The 18,046-nt window shown below is 36.3% G+C and overlaps 1 protein-coding gene across 1 annotated transcript in view; it reads left to right on the top strand.

Moving 5' to 3' along the window:
• The window catches only part of PAPPA2 (pappalysin 2), a 162,657-nt gene that overhangs the window by 110,780 nt on the left and 33,831 nt on the right, over positions 1 to 18,046 (top strand). The window contains exons 15-16 of the mRNA XM_015818519.1: positions 3,396 to 3,573; positions 4,315 to 4,528. Of these exons, the coding sequence (XP_015674005.1) occupies positions 3,396 to 3,573; positions 4,315 to 4,528 (392 nt within the window). The remainder of the gene's footprint in view (positions 1 to 3,395; positions 3,574 to 4,314; positions 4,529 to 18,046) is intronic.

Below are 18,046 nucleotides of genomic sequence, written 5' to 3' on the forward strand. Positions count from 1 at the left end.
GTCCCTTAATTCCATAGAATGAATCCTGAAGATAAAACAAAGGCAACAGATTAAAAAGAGCTACTGAAGTTCTAAAAAAACTATATTATTCCTAGCACATTTTGTTTCAAGCTTTATTTGCCTAAAACTATGTTCTTATTAATAGTAAAACACAATGCAAAAAAAGACGGCTAAAGTATTTCCATTGGGATATTAAGTGTATAATTCATTATATTCTTAAACATGAAAAGAAAAAAACAACAAAGCTAGATATATTTTCTTAAATAATAGCTACAGCAGTAAAATGAATTGCAGCTAATTTATGAAAATGGTAAATAATTCTCTTTTCCAGTTTTTACTGTTATGATATACTGTATGAGCTAACTTAATGTGTACTGTGCAATCATGATTTGTAACACAGCTTTATTAATTTAAACTGAAAATAGTCCTGAAAAAAGATTAATTGGAATTATACATTCTCTCTTCACTGGACCCATGCTATTTGTATTTATTTTTTATCCACATACTTGGCTCTCCTCCCAGTTTGCCCTAATTTCCATCTGAAATCTATAAAAATATACAGTATATACTGTATGTGTGAAAAAAATTAGTTATCTGCCTTAATTTGGGGGGGGGGCAGGGATAAACAAAGGGAATAAATAGGTCAAATAAATCAATAATGTACAGGAGAGGTATGGGAATAAAAACAACAACAACAACATTGACTAATTGCATGTTCTTTAAATTAATGGCAGAAGGCCTCCTGAGTTGAGCTGCCCAAATAAAGATGCACCATTACATTGCATAAATTACTCTCTTATTTCTATTTAGGCAGGTGCATCTTGGATTGAGAAAAGAGTGCTCTAAAGTGTTCTTTCTTGCTTTAAAATATATTTAAAAATTTAAGCAAAGTCAAATTTGCTACTTTTAATGTTTACATGCTTGGCAATCTAGCAAGAAACATTGGTGGAAAAGAATTCTTGGCCATGAAACCTGCTGTTAGATTGTTTATTTCTTTTCTACCGAGCACAATCAAAAGACTCTTGGCGGCTTACAATAGCATCAAGTTACATCAACAATCTGCAGTAGAAAACAATAAAAATAGTAAATCATAGTCTAGCATATAACCCAATGCATTGAAAAGTCTTCAGAAATGCCAAATAATCAGCATTAGAAGCTTTGCTAATGAACCAGGAGAGTTGAAAGAAGGAAGATTGAAGGCTATCATGACTACCTGCTCTTTTGGATGATGGCACTAAAGCCTTGCTGTACAATGAAGGAGCTGAAAGAAAATCAGGCTGCCTTGAAAAAATGCTGATTGCACCTTTACATCCTGTTTTGCTTTGGCAATAAAGTAGAGTAGAGGTTCCTTCCATACCAAAAGCAGGGAAAGGAAAGAGGTGGGGAGGGAACATCTCCTTTGGTGCCAAAGACTGGCAACTGAAGACCAATGTATCTCTATGGATTGGAGAACTTGTATGAAAGGAGCAGCCAAGAAAACCAAAAAATGGTTTATAGAACAAGTATAGAATGAGGGTCCTCATTGCAGGCATTAATAACCAGGCTCAAATTATCCTATTTCAGATGTATTATTATGCAAAGACCTTACTCTCTAGAGAAGCCTTTAATGTTGGGAAGGGTAAAAGGAGAGAGAAGAAGGGGATGATAGGCAGCAAGGTGAATGGACTCAGTTGCAGTGGCAATGAGTGCACTGTTAGAACACCTGAAACGTCAAGTTAGGGATAGATTGCCATGGAGAAAATCTATTTATATGGTTGTTAAGTGTTGACACAGACCTGACAGTACATAATTACATGAAATCAATATCAAAGGAACTGCTCTACTACTCCCCATTCAACTGCCACAGATTTGGACCACAATTTTATCCCTATTTGCATCAAGGTTCAACTTGCACCATTTTAGATACACAAAGGCAAATTCAGCATTTGCTTCATGTTCAGCATGTAGCTCTCAGATTTAAAAAAAAATACTTCTAGAAATCCACATTAATGGACTTTTCCTTCAGGCATCATGGTAGTGCATAAATTGTATCTATTTGCAAATTTTGACGAACAGGTATGCCTCTGATCATCTCATATTTCATTGCCCTTAGAGATGTCCCTCCCCTCATTTCCCCTACATTTTTACAAATAAAGTTGTGTACTACGTTTATATCAAACAAAACTCTCATTGGCCCTCTAAGTGGTAGGCAGGGTAGGGTTTCAGGATTTATACAGCTCATTTATATTTGCATAATTCACAAATTTAGTATGAATTATGAAAAACAAATGGCACAATTATGCAAAATGGGAACATATTCACATTTGTTAAAAACCCAAAATTTGTATAGGGTTGCTGAGAGCTGCATTTTGGACCTGAAATGTAGATTTCATAAGAACAGAATATTTACTGAAAGTCTTGGCATTTCTGCTTAGAACTAATTAGTATGGGCTGCCGTGTTACTGCTTTTCCTCCAAAGGATGTGAGCTTTTTCCCTTCGCTCCCCATCCATTGTAATTCTGTCATTTTGGTTTATAAGCTTGGAGTCAGGGTACTATTTTTGTTTCCTTTCTTGGATTTCTAAGCCAGATTGGAAAAACATTTTTAGATTGATTCATTGATATGATTTACATAGCCACACATGGTCAATAAATGACTTTGGGCGGCTTACAAGTTTTAAAGCACAGAAACTCACAACATATAATCCCAGATGCCCAAAGATAAACCACAACCCACCCACCCACCCCCCAAAAAACAACACACCAACAATAGTAGAGGTCAATTATCCAACTGTCCCGGGCCACCCGAATCTCCAGAGAGATGCTTTCCAGAGGGCAGATACTACCACTGAGAAGGCCCAACTCAAGAGTCCAACAAGATGCCATTGTTTAATAAAAGGGACCCAAAGCATGCCCTCTCTGTTAGAACAATGAGATGAGCAGAACCTGGTAGAAAGATAGTCTTGCAAGTAGCCTGGCCTTATGCCATGGACAATGGGATAAGTAAATAAATAGTATAAAGGGTGAGAGAAAAGGATGGTAAAAGCTAGAGTGGCATTGCTATCATTGCTGTGAACAAAAGACCACCAGTGGCCAAAGGTACTCCCTTTTTAAGAACCATTTGCTTATGATTCAGGATGTGTGGTTAAAATGAAAACAGAAGAATCACTTTCTTCATGGAGTTATGGCCAAAGGTAGAGATGATAAATTTCAGTTTGCCTATGTTTTAGGTCAGATTTAAATAAACTAGCAGATTATCTATTAGGCACTTGATTCAGTTCTAAACCAGTCTCTTGTTAAAAGGAATGACTAGTCACAACTGGTAAGTTAACACTAGTTTCAATAGCTCTACCAATATTGAAATTAGAAATGACTAATTTTAAAATTTTTCTTGACTCTTCCACTTTTCTTTCCCAGAAAGACATCTTGCTGACTTGTATCTCTGGTCACTGGGACAGATCAGTGACATGTAACCCCATTGACTGCCAATTTCCAGACCAATCTCACGTCCTTTATGCAGAGTTCTCCTGCCCCAAAGGAACTACGTTTATGAAGCGATGCTTCCTTTCCTGTATCAAGCCAGCGAAACTCCAAGGTAGAATGGATTTTCTTGGGATAGACTTGGTTGGTGGAACAAAGTTCCAGAAAATTTACACTTGTGTCTTTGCTAATCTTTTGGCTGCATAAGAGCAGAAGAATGTGCTAAACGTATGACTTTTGTTATTTATGTGCATTGGCCCCTCAATTCAAAAACCAAACTCTGCTGGTCAGCTAAATCAGCAAATAACTGATTAATGGGGCTGCTAAAATGCCGGTTTCTTCAGCTACGTGTTCACATTCAGGACAGATGTAAGATCCTCAACCAGCTGCCCAATCATTCTTCCGGTGTCCAGAAGAATTTTTATCTTTTTAATATTGCAAGCTGCCCAGAATCACCCTGTGGTAAGAGGCATGGCCAATGAATTTAATAAATAAATAAATCTCACGCTGCCAAAGTACAATAGAGAAAGACAGCATAGCATTTTCTATTATAATTATTTGTTGCTATTGTATAGTGTGCATATTATTTGGAGACTGTCAACCAATCAATCAGAGTAGAGCTGGAAGGGATCTTGGAGGTCTTCTAGTCCAACCCCTTGCTCAAGCAGGAGACCCTATACCATTTCATGACCCTATACCAGTCAGACTGAAGTTGCATAAAAATCTGTGCAAATAAACAAATGGTGAAGGTAAAGAAAATTGGATCAGAGTAAAATTCAGCCTAAGGTTCAAAATAACTAGTTATGCCATAATTTGAATGGTTTTTCTTCTTCTTCTTTCTCTTGCTTGAAATCAGGAATTAATCAGTGGATCACCTGCCTGGAAGATGGACTCTGGTCACTTCCAGAAGCTTACTGCAAACTGGAGTGCGACTCTCCAGGCCCAATTGCCAATGCTGAGCTGTTGGTGCCTCGATGCAAGGAAGGGAATCATGATGTGGGATCTGTCTGTAGCTACAAGTGTAAGCCTGGATACCATGTAGCAGAAACAAAAGATGAAAAGCCCAGGAAGTGAGTAGTAAAATGTCTCCTGCTTATATTTCTTCTGTTCTCGCTTCTTCCTTAGCATCAGTGCTTTAATTCTTTGCAATACATTTTTCAAAAGTATGAAGGATGTTCAGTTTTGCTCTTTGCTGGCATAGAGCAGTGTAAATATGACAAGAGGAGATTGGAAGAAATCAGCTGAGCAGACTGTAAAGGCAGCCTCATCTAGAGTGCACAGCAATAATCTAAAGAAGTGGTGATGAAGGCACAGGGTGTTGCAGCATGATCCTGTCGCCCATGTAGAACCACAATTTATGTAAACATTCAGCTACATATTATATATTCTATGTAACATATTTGTATCATTTACAAAGTATATAACTGATCTATAAAGTAAAAAATATAATTAAATAAAACATTAAAACCAGTATAGTTAAAATATCAAAAACAGAATTAACAATTAAGTTTGGTGATAAACATTATTTTTGCTCTTTTTCTAAATTTTGTGAAAATGGGAGCCCAGTCTTTCCCTTGTAGGGGTGCAGCAGGGAGACTTTCAAAGGTTCCCCTGTTGCTGATCCAAGTAATCCTGCAGGAGGGTTTGATCCAGGGTTTGAAAGGTCGATACAAAGATCTTTATTTGGATAAACATACAGTACATGTGACCCCCCCCTATCTTGCCCTGGCCAATAGCCTGGCCACTACATTTTCCACCAGTTGTAATTTATGGGCGCTGTTCAGAGGTGCATCTGCATAAAATAAGTTGCAGTAGTCAAGGTAGGGTGTAACTAAGTGTAGACAGCCATTGCATATATTGAGTGCAATATATTCAGAGTGTTCACAAAGTGTATATGAGTAATATATGCACAAAAATAAATTCATCAGGAATGATGCACATAAAAGTATATATGAATGTTCATGTACAATGTGGTACAGGAATGCTCTGAAATGAACTTAATGCTGTCTCTGTGGAAACCACAAAGATTCGTTGTTTTCAATTGGATCATGTTTAGGAAACTATTTCTAAACAAAAGTTTAATCAGATAAGGGAAACCTGCTCTGTGAAAATAATAATGAAAAAGATTGATCACTTATAGGAAGAGGAGGAAATTGGTGTTACTTTCTGAAACAAACACTGACATTTGAAGAGCGAAGGTGGAGGAAGCTATGTGCTTCACATTGCAAGAAAGACAAGGCTGATACATAGCCCTTCCTCCTCCTCCTCCTCCTCCTCCTCCTGCTCCTCCTCCTCCTCCTCCTCCTCTATTCAGGGCTTCAAATTCCTATTTAGAATTCAGTCGCTGCACTATTCATTTTTACTGCAGATGTTGCTATATGGCTGAAGGAATGCAAATACTTCTCATAGATCTCCATTGCCAGTGGAAATTCAACTGGAGGTCACTTTTAAATGCAGAGGAATGGCTACGCCTTCATCTCTAGTTTGTTAGATTAGGACATGCCCTTGGCTCTTCCACCAGCTCCAGTCAGATTCTGCTGTATACTTAATATTCTATGAGCATCTTTCCACAAGTGCTAAATTTCTTCTGATTGATAAATTTATTTTTAATGTCCCAATTATATTTACAGCAAGATGTACACAGATTGGGTGCTTTGGAACGATCACAACATTGATTAAATTCAAAAACATGAAAAATAATTAGATACTAAATATGAAATATGGTCATAGGATTGCTGTAGGTTTATTCCCTTTTTTGTGGCTGACAATATCTTTGTGAGCCTATGACTTTTTTTTTGACAAGCAGAAATTCTGAAGATTTAGCCAAATGACAAAAAAATATCCTTCTTCCTGCAGTTAGCAGTTACAGGACAGGTCTTTGGTCCAGATTGAGTGAGGATGGGGGAACTGTGGCCCCTGTGGATTTCAACTCCCAGAATCTTTGAGCCACCCATAGAAGTTGAAGTCCACAGGTCATAAAGGTCAAATTTCTTTTTTTTTTTTTTTTAAAGAAATTTTTATTATTTTCAAGTATAACAAAATATAAACATAAACTTGATGCATATAAATACAGAACATCAATACACAAAAGAAAAGATACTTTACGGATGATCCCGGCTGCCCCCTCTCCGCTTCCCCCTCTTTCACTTACCACCTTCCTCCCACTAAACTCTCAACCACTCCACCTTCCTCCTTCCACTCCCTACTTCCCAACCTCTTTCTCAAGCACCAGCCGGAAGCAGTTTGGGGTAACAGCCAGGATCATTCTCATAAATATACTCCNTTTGCCAGTCTTGACCCTTTAGAACCAATAAGTCTCTATAAATAATTCCCTCTAGTTTAACTCCCGTAGTTACTCCTTGTATTGCATGTTCCGGAATTGCCCACATTGGTATCTTAAAATTTAATTTGTGATAATACTTTTTCCAAATTCTCAAAATCGCCACTCTTAAGATATGAGATTTAAAAATAGAGTCAACTTTCTTATCAAAAAATAAATATGCATGCCATCCAAAATATAAGTCCCAGCCTTCAAGAATCAGTATATCTCTATTAGTTAAATTAATCCAATCAGTAATCCATGTCAAAACCACCGCATCATAATACAATTTTAAATTTGGAGCTTTAAGTCCCCCTCTTTCACGTGCATCTTGCAAAATTTTAAATTTTACCCTCGGCTTTTTTCCTAACCATATGAAACTGTTAATCCCTCTTTGCCAAACTTCTAAATTAGAGTCTCTTTTTAGAATTGGTATCATCTGAAACAGAAAAAGAAATTTTGGAAGAACATTCATTTTAACCACAGAAATTCTCCCCAATAATGACAACTGTAACTTTTTCCACATTTCTAAATCCTTTTGAATTTTTATCCACAACTTTTCATAATTATTTTTATACAGTTTAACGTTAGAGGCAGCAAGATAAATACCCAGATATTTCACCTTCTTCACAATTTCAAAACCAGTTAAATTAGTTAAAGTCTCTTTATCCTTCATAACCATGTTTTTAGACAATATTTTAGTCTTATTGACATTTACTCTAAATCCTGAGACTCTTCCATACTCATTCAATAACTGTATCAAATTTCTTGTTGAATCAATCGGTTGAGATAATGTAAAAACCAAATCATCAGCAAAAGCTCTAAGTTTATAATCATTCTTTCCCAAAGTTATTCCTCTTATAGTTGGTGTTTCACGAACCTTAATTAATAAAATCTCCAAAGTCAAAATAAACAACAAAGGTGATAAAGGACATCCTTGCCTCGTGCCTTTTTCAATTTTGATTACATCTGTCAGACCTCCATTCACAATGACTTGTGCTGATTGAGATTGATAAATAGCCTTCAACGCGGACAAAAATCTATCCCCAAAATTCATTTTGTCAACCACACCAAACAAAAATCGCCAGTCCAATTTATCAAAGGCCTTTTCAGCATCCAAAAAGATAAGAGCCGCCGGAATTTGATTATTTTTGTCCAAATATTCCAACAAATTTACTATTTGTCTAACATTGTTCTTCATATATCTACCACTTATAAATCCAGATTGATCCGTATGTATAATCTTTTGTAATACGTGCATCAATCTATTAGCCAGAATTTTTGCAAAAATCTTATAATCCGTATTCAGTAAGGATATTGGTCTATAATTTTTAGGCTGTGACAAATCTTGATCCTCCTTTGGTATAAGTGAAATAAAAGCAGACCTCCAAGATGGTGGTATCTCCTCTCCTAATAAAATATCATTAAAAAGACTCTTCAGAGGCTCTAACATTTCCTCCGACAAAGTTCTATAATAAATTGCCGTCAGTCCATCAGTACCAGGGGCCTTACCAACCTTCAGTTGCTTAATTGCCTCTAATATTTCCTCCAAAGCAATCGGAGAGTTCATCATTTCTTTTTGATCATCTGTCAGTCTAGGAAAGTTTGCTTGTTGTAGATAATTATCTATATCAAGAAGTTGTATGTTTTCCGAAGAATATAACTTTGAAAAGTATTCCACAAAGGCCTTTTTAATCAAATCCTGTTGGAAAACCTCTTTACCCTTATAATTTATTTTCCCAATAAGTCTTTGTTTTTGCTTCTTTCGTATTTGATAGGCTAACCATCTTCCTGGTTTATTTGCATTACAAAATGAGTTATGTTTCATATATTGTAAACTAACTGCAGTCTGTTCAGCCAGTAACATATTAAATTGTTCTCTCAACGTTGCAATAGATATCTTTAATTTATTGTCCATTGGATTCAAAATAAAAGCTTTTTCTTTTAATTTTATTTCTTGTTCCAAATCCCTGTATCTTTGTGATTGTTTACGTCTGTGAGCGGTATTCATTGAGATTAAGGCACCTCTCATAAATGCCTTGCTAGCATCCCAGACAATTGACATAGAAGTGCCTTTATTCATATTCAATAGAAAAAAGTCTTTTAAGTGTTCTTTAAGTTTCTGTACATTACTTTCATATCTTAACAAATTTTCATTCAGCCTCCAAGTTCTTTTACTTCCTCCATCATTTAAGATCTCCATCAATACAGGACTATGATCTGATAGTGTCTTAGGAGAGATCTTCACTTTTTTAACCTTTGAGACCAAATCATTAGTAATCAGAATAAAATCAATTCTTGAATAAGATTTATGTCTGTCCGAGAAAAATGTAAAGTCACTTTCTCCCATGTTCCAATCTCGCCAGACATCTTTTAACTCAAAATCCTCCTGTAATGCAAAAAAGCTTTTAGGTAATTTAATTTGAGTTGAGATTTTAGAAGAAGTCTTCTTATCTTTCATTGGATCTATTACACCATTCCAGTCTCCCATCATAATAACCGACTTATAATCCAATTGGGCTATTTTTTGATGTAGAAAACGGTAAAATTGTTTCTGTAGATGACATTGATTAGGTGCATATAAACCAACTATGAGACATTTCTTCCCATTCAACAAAAGTTCCACAAGTATAAATCTTCCTTCTGTATCATAATCTATTAACTTTGGCAATAACTCCTTCTTAACATAAAGAACTATGCCAGCTTTTTTCCTTGGTGCAGGAGCGACAAATTGTAATCCCAATTTATAGTTAATCAAATACTTTTGGTCATTTGATGAGATATGCGTTTCTTGTAGACATATAATATCATTTTTATGTTGTTTTAGGTAATGGAATGTTTTTTTCCTTTTTTGTGGTGAATTCAGTCCATTAACATTCCAAGTTAAAAACTTAGCCATCTTTTGGTTTTTGAAATTTCTGAAGCATCCCATGCAGGTCTGCCGTAACAGATCTTTTTGGTCTAGCTCCTCCCACAGCTTCTGAGGTAGATGGATATGTTATAGGCACAGTTTCTTTTTGTTGTTCTCTCTCCTTTCGCCTATGAGCTGCACGTGTCATTCTCTGTTCTTTTGCCTCCTTTAACTCCAACAGTTGTTGACTCTGAAACTCTACTGCAGACAAAGATGTAGCACTTGGTAACTCTGCAATAAGTTGTTCCGGCATTTCTTCTGCTCCTTTGGTTAATGGGGTAGGTGATGAGTCAGCTTTCAGAACCGTTTGGTAAAATTCTCTAGCCTTCTGAACTGTATCAAGTTTATAACGGTTCCCAGCATAACTCAGGACCATTCCCACTGGTATTTCCCATCTAAAAGGCAGTTGTCGCTTTTTTAACTCCTGTGCCAGAAAGGNTACATCTCCCCGAGAGCCCTCAGGGAGACTAGGGAACTCTACGCCTACTCACCAGCAGCTCACCTTCTTCCCTTCGCCCGAGAAGAAGGCTGAAGCCGGCAAACAGCTGATACGCGCTGTTTTGCCGGCTTTTACATAGAACGCTGACGGGAGGCTGTCAGATTGCCTCCATCGGCCGCCGGCAGCCACCGGAAGTCCGGTCAAATTTCTTATATGTTCACACATTTAAAATTCCCAGAGATCTGTCAGCTAGTCTGTATTCATTCTTTCTCCCTCCATGCTATCAATTGTTGATGACGTGTGTGTGTGTGCACATGTATGTATGTATATGTGTATAGTGTATGTATATGTATTTGTGTATATTTGTCTTCAGTGTTGCAAACAAAATAATCCTAGATGCAGTTTTAAAACATAGTAGTTGATTAAAAAATAAATTTAAGTCTTCGAAAGCTTGCGGGTGCCACAACACCAGACCCTATTGCATTCTAGATGTCCTGAGAGTTATAAATAGTGGCATGCCAGCAAATGTTTGTTCAGTCACCTTCCCAGTACTGGTGACCATAGTATCATGGTGTTACCTCACAGGGTTTGAATGAAGGAAGACCAGTAACACATATCCAAAGATAAATTGGAAGGTTCAGGAACAAAACACCAAAGTGGCTTGAAAATAGAATCAGCTTCATTTCAGTTGCTATCTAGTAGTTTGAACTTGGGAGACAGTGCAAGATAAACACTTCTTACAAATTGTTCCATTGGGCTGTAGAACTATTTCAGGAGCTCCCCAATAAAGCTAGAAACATTGTAATCTAAAGGAAAAGTTGATTTGCAATCCAATAGCTTTCCCAGCTGTCTTAATACTCATGGCAATACTTTGAGGTAGGACAATACATTGATTTTTGGCATCCTGAGAACATTATTGAAACTACCGTATTTTTCCATGTATAAGACGCTATTTTTTCTTGCAAACACCCTATTCAAAAATCAGGTGCATCTTATACAAGTGCAGTGTCTTGTACATGAAAAAATAATGGTAACCTCCGCAGCCCAGGGCATGCCTGTGTGGGTTTTTTACATGCCACTGCCGTGCTGCCTGGTGTAGGAGGATATCGCTGGCCCGAGATGCTGCCTGGATGGGGAGAAAGCCAGCCCGAGATGCTGCCTGGTGCTGGAGGATCACGCTGCCCCAAGGATGCCGCCGGTCCCATTGAAGCTGCCTTCTATGACCTGTTTTTCACTGGCGCAATTCAGGCTAAAGTCACAAGAGGCCCCAGGAAGCCGCCTCAGTACAGTGATTGATGGCCGAGGGGGTGGGCAGGACTAAGCCCGCAGAGCCCCATCTGATTGGAGGAAGTCCCTCCCTTGTGTGATAGCATGGCCACTTGTTTTACTGCCACTAAAGATGTGGTTTGGTTAATATTTAAAATGTTGATTTCAAATGTTGTTTAGAAAATTGGGAGCCGTCTTATACAAGGGTGTATCTTATAGGCGGAAAAATACAGTACTACTGCTTTTGGACAATGTGAGCCATTATAGTTTTCACAGTGATTGGGAGTAATATTATAGTTGATGCCACGTGTATTGTATATGCCAAAAGGAAGACTACTGCCTGCCAGAATTAATTTTTCCCCAAACTGCCTAAAACTTGGAGCCATCTGGCTACTTACAGATAGTCCTTGCTTAACAGTCTTAATTGGGAAGCTAAGCGAAGCAGTTGCTAAGTGAGAAATCACATGGCCATGTCTGTGCTTCTTGGCTGGAAAGAGACAAGACAATGTACTCAGTTTCATATCTTTGGCTTTTGTTTGCCTCCTATCCACTCGCCTGCCTTTTGGATGCTCCAGTGCCTGTTTACTGTCTTGGACACATCAAAATCCCTCTCTGATATCACTGCTCTGGGTGGGAAAGGAAGCCATAGGAGAGATTGTCTACAGAAATCATTTGCTTTTCTCTCTCTCCACCCCTCTTGCAGAGCAGAGAGATTGAAGAGGAAGAGATTTCAAGAAAGTACTATAACTGCTGGTACGATCACGTTGCTTTCAATTTGTAGAAAAACAAATAGCTTACTTTCTTGCAAATCCTTTCTCTCCAATCAATCTGCTCTGTGAGGGGGTGAAGAGGAAGAAAAAAAGAAGTCAGGCACTGGAAAACAGGTACTGTAAGGCAGGGGTCTTCAAACTTGGCCCTTTTATGGCTTGTGGACTTCAACTCCCACAAAATCCCTAAACCCTTTTATGAATTGCAATGAGTATGGAAAATAAAGATTATGGTCATTGACCGAGGGATGCTGTGAAGATCCTAAATGGTCAGGGGGTGTAGAATTATTTTTTCATCATTGTTGTAACTTTTAACAGCTGCTGAATGAATGGTTGGTAAGTGAGGACTACCTATATAGGCAGAGCATACAACTCTTCTATTGAGCTATTGGCTATCATTTCTGGTTTAAAATTAGGCTAATTTTCAAGTGACAGAATTGCAGTTGTTAAAATGATAATGTTTACAATTTAATTTGTAATAAAATTTACATTGCTCATCATAAGTATAAACTTATTATATTTGTATATTTATATTTGCATTGTATTTGTGAGTTTGTGGTTTTCTTTCCCTCAGGTCTATTAGCTAGGATTGCTAAAAATGATTGCAATAGGAGAGAAAAGGAAGAAGGGTTGAATCTGCATCACTATCCTGTTTACTATTTGCTTCAGTTCCTCTGAGAACTTAACTCTTTTTGTTGACTTTTAAATATTTGCCAAGTCCAGTTCACAAACTGTCATCTGAGAACTCAGAAATATGCATGTTCATATTTTAAGAGTCAGATTTGGGTAGGTGTTTTATTCAAGTCATTGTTGACTCCTGGCGACTGCCTGGAAAGTTTCTGCAAGTTTTTTGGCAAGATTTTGCCTCCTTCCTTAGGCTGTGAGAAAGTGACCAGCCCAAAGTCACCAAGCTGGCTTTGTGTCTAAGGTGGAACTAAACTGGTCTTCTGGTTTCTAGCCCAGTGCATTAATCACTACACAAACTGATTCTCAAGAGACAGAGTAACAGCTAAAGGCAAGATAAATAGTGACAGTGCTTACTTGGTGAAATGAAAGGTGCTATTTAAGGATCCCTGTCTATCTGACAATCTATCATCTGGCCTTTTCCCTTGAAACCTTCTCTTCACATTCACCCTCTCTCTCTCTCTTTTGTTTCTTGATGAAAGCAGGAAAGATGCCTGATTGCCTTCACATCCTCAGTTTTCCCAATAGGCAACCTATTATCAAAATAGGGCAACTGAATAAGTTAATTTTTTTAAAAATAATAAGAGGTCTATGTGGGGAAGGCAAGTAGAAATAAACAGAGTGGAGGCTGGAAAACTTCAGAAAGGCCAGTGTGGGTGATTTAGGATATAACTAGGATGGTCAAAATGTAGTTTGGCAGTAAGATGTCTAACGTTAACTGGAATGCATGCAGACTGTTTTATGTTTTTGCACCAAAATAATTCCAGGGAATGTGCCAAATAAGCCCATTTTTCCCTCAAATAGCTACATTCCAAATTATGAAAATCATATTCATGTTCACTTGTTTTTACAAAATAAACCTGCTCATTTGGCATGACATTGCTGAAGGTTTCTGAATCCTGCCAATACCATAAAAATTACAAATCAGAGGAGGATTCAGCTGTTATAGCAAGAGGGACTTAATTTTACTGCACTGAAGGATAATCCTAGATGCAACATGTGCAGAGGCACCTCCCTCAACATAAATGTGTACAATCAGGCAGAAAAGATGTGGGCAGACTAAAAGTGATGACTATGGAACCATTGTAAAATCAGTTTATTTTTGGCTATATCATGTTTTATAGCCAAAAAGGAAAAACAGTAAGAAAGTTAGTCCTTGAAGAATGCAATCGTTTTACAATGCCAATTCAATTGCAACATTTTCTTTAAACAATCTACCAACATTTTTTTTAAATAACATATTAAGATCTTTGATATTTTATCCAGAAATATTAATCCAATGGGCATTCATAAATTTTCAGGAAATGAACAAATCATAATTGGCCAGAATTTAAAATATTAAAGAATGTTAATCTGTTTTTTTCCAAACCTTTAAGGCAAACTTTTAATTTGGCAAACTTTGTCCTTGCATCTCCAAAGCTTTGATTTTATATTGTATAAGAGTAAGAACTCTACAGTCTCAGTGGAGGTCTTCCTTTTTTAGAATTCCTGTAGAGTCCAGGTACATGTTCTCATCTGGTGAATGTGATTAAATGGCTATATTCTCACACTACCTTAAACCCAAGACTAACAGCAAACAACAGCAGTGTTCCCACAACATAGTATGGATTAACAATTATACTACATTATGTCAAAATGTTATAGCACATGGTGTAAACCAGACTAAAATAATGGCTTGGCCCATTATCTTACTGAATTACAGTATTCAAACCCTTTTTAGCCCTAATCTAACATGTGATATGAAGCTGATCATTTTGTGAATGAATTGCCCATCACCACTGGAGCTTATAGAAGACATATTGAGGATCAGATGGTGCAAATTCTGTTAAATCCAGGAAATGTTACTGTTGATGTTTTGCCTCTCTCTTTTTTTAAATAATACATTTTATTGATTTTTTAACATACTCACCTTAATATTTGGTAAATAGCGTGTTGTCTGGGTTTATATTTAAAAACAATCAATAACAATTAATTTCTATAATTCCATAATCCACATAGTAGCTTTCTTTGATTTTCTCTTCTTCCAATAATATTCTCTTTTACCAACCTTGAATTAGTACATTTCTTAGTATTTTGATAGATAACAATTGAATATAAACATTTTTCTAGCATTTAACAACCACATCAGTATAAAGCTTCTTTACTAATTGAACATCTTAATTACCTCGTCATACGTCCTGTTTTCAAAGTTCTTATTTAGATTTGTTTCCCCCACAATGTTCAAAACATTCTTACCAGTTAAGATTTTCTCAGAGTTAATTACACTTAAGTATTTAAGTCTTTTTCCTCATACAAGCCATCCCAATAATTTTACATTTCTCATATCTTAAAAAAAAGCAACAAAAAGAAGAAAAAAGCAGTATACTACTTGAGAAACATGTCCCTCTTAAACTAAGATACATTTATATCCAAATTTTTCTATTCTTTTTACCCATAAATGTTTAATTTTTAAATATTCCATCTAATAAATCCAATCATCTAATCTTTTAAATCTATTCAAAACGTTTTTATCAATTGAGATTTTCTCAAGATCAATTACACTTAAATATCTAAAACATTTCTCTCATATAAACCATCCCAACATTTTTATATTTCTCATATCAAAAAAAAAATACTATGTTCCTTGAGGGGCCCATCCCTTTTAAACTAAAATATATTTATATCCAGAATTTTTCTATTTTTAAAACCATATTCAAACAAGTGTTTAATCTTTAGATATTCCATCAGATAAATCCCATCATTTAATTTCTTGATTCTAACTTTAGCCTTTTTATGGGGGGGAGGCAAAAATCTTTCCTAATCTGTATGCTCCGCTGGACCAAAAAGTCTTCCCATAGTCTTGTAGATGTTGTTATAGGTAAAAGAGACAAATCCAGTAAGATGTTTTTGTGGGAGGGTTTCGCCCATTCGTATTCATTGAAAATCTTTTTCTTTCTTTCTCTCTTAATTTCTCTTTTCATTTCTTGTCTCTCAAGTTCTCATAGTTCTCCTGACAGCTCTATAATCCATTTTGTTGAATCTTTTTTCTTGTCCTCAGACTTATTTTGCAATCTTTAAATGTAGGTTATCTTTTCCATGTCCGATATTTCCTGCAAGTTTTTCTCTGCCTGGGTTAACTCATAATTCTTCCATTGTTGGGTTCCATCTTTAAATCTCTTTCCTCTGGTTTATGTTCAGTTGTCTGCTTTATCTGATCGTTCTCTATTTTTATTTTCTGAGAGTTTTTTTTGTTGTAAGGTTAAATTGAAGATGTATTCATTTATGTTTTAAAAGTTATTTTTAATTTCCTCGTGGTTTGAAATCATTGTTGTTTGAATTAGTTGCAACATAGCATACACTTCCTCCTGAAAAGTATTTGTTTTTTCTTGATATGTTCTTTCTGCAGATCTCTAATGTTCCATGATAGCCAAAAATCAAAGTTTTCTTTTCTCTGCAAAGAACTTTAGAGTCACAGTTCAATAAGTATTTATAATCCAGAAAGGTCAATTTTTTCCCTAAGATTTATAGTTCTCAACTTGTAGGTAACCTAAAATGTTTTCTTTTCTTTGTTGCAGCTGTTTTTTGTTTATTTAAGATAGTGAAGGTCACAAAAACAAGTTATCTTTTTCTGGGCTTTCTGCCAATTCCTGTATTAGAGCAATTACAGTTGTATATTTTCATCCACCACTAGATGTCAGCACCAGTTGGTTTTTCAGTTTTCAAAACAAGCAATTACTTTCTTCTGTTTTCATCAATGATCTTTTGAAAAGAAAATCTTAACAAATTCTACCAATTTCAAACTTATCCAGATTTAAGTCTTATATTCATTTCATTTCAAATATATTTCTGTCCCCCATAAAAGTTTAATTCGCTGCTTCCTTCTGTGGGAGGGTGGGGCAGGAGTCCCCCTCCTTCTCACTTTTGGAGGATTTTTGCTTCTTGAGTTTTTTTCCCCCAGGAAATAAATTATCAAGTAGAAGAGAGAGAATTGATATTCTTACCCAGTTCCAAACATGTTGTTTACAATCAAGCTTGAATTAGTGCTTTTTGGCTTTGGCTGCTTGTAGCTTGGGCTAGACTCTGGAGTGAAGCTAGCCTTTCTTCTGCTGGTTTCTGGAGGGCTTTCCCTGAATGACCGGATTGACCGCTGCCTCTCCACAGTCGGCGGGGCTCCCCTCCTTCTTTGTCGCCTCTCTAGGGTGACTTTAGGCGCATTTAGGATCCCCTAACAGGAAAAAATTGGCTGTAAGGTGTGGAGCCCCATGATCTCTCAGCTGCTGCATTACAGCTTCCGCTTTCATTACAGCTTCCGCTTTCATCTCCTTTATACTTGTATATCAAAAGTTTGAGCTAGCTGCCTATGTCTGCTTTCCATCTGCTCTGTGTTCCTATTTCTGTGATGGCATCAACCTTTGGGTTTAAACAGATGGCTGTAATAACATGAATTTTTGCACAACTCTATTGGAACTAAACTTTTTTTATCTAATTATTTGCTATCAAATGTTCTGTTTACTGGCCAACAATATTTAAATATGAAAATAAACCAAAAATAATTTGTCAGTTTAGCAAAGTATCACATCTCTTTGGAATGAGCTTAAATTGAGCTTCTTTGCCTTTCTTTGGTATCACTCCAATCTTTTTTTTTAAATTAAGATTATCATAATATGAAAGACAAATGAAAATGAAGATAGGGAAATGGGAAAGGGAAAGAAAGAGAAAGGAGAAGTGTAGGGTAAAGGAGAAAAGCAAAGCAAAAACACCGACCTCCAACATTTTTCAGAGAAATAGAATACAAAGTAAAATTACATCCTCAACCTTTTACTTTTACATTCTTAGTAAATGCTAGTCATTTCTACAGCAACAAACTAATTTAATCAGCAAGTCCTAAAGTCAAGTTTTTTTTCAGCCTTAAGCATGAAGTCTAGAAGCGGTTTCCAGGTAGAAACAAAACTAGATATATTCTTTTTTCTGATTAATTTTGCCATCTCTGCTAACTTCATCACTTTGTCCATTCATTCTTCCATCAAGGGGATTGATGCATCTTTCCATTTTTGCACATAAGGAATTCTCATTGATGTCAATATATACAAAAACAAAAATCCATCTTTTTCAAGTTCCTTGTCCACAAGGAAGTCTTAACTTTTGAGTCTAAGTCCTAAAAGGAAAACCTCATTTCAATGTTAAATTCATTTAAAAAAAAATCTCAATTAAAATATAAATCTG

This window comes from Protobothrops mucrosquamatus, unplaced genomic scaffold, assembly GCF_001527695.2.
Source record: "Protobothrops mucrosquamatus isolate PMUCROS unplaced genomic scaffold, P.Mucros_1.0 scaffold757, whole genome shotgun sequence".
NCBI lineage: Eukaryota > Metazoa > Chordata > Lepidosauria > Squamata > Viperidae > Protobothrops > Protobothrops mucrosquamatus.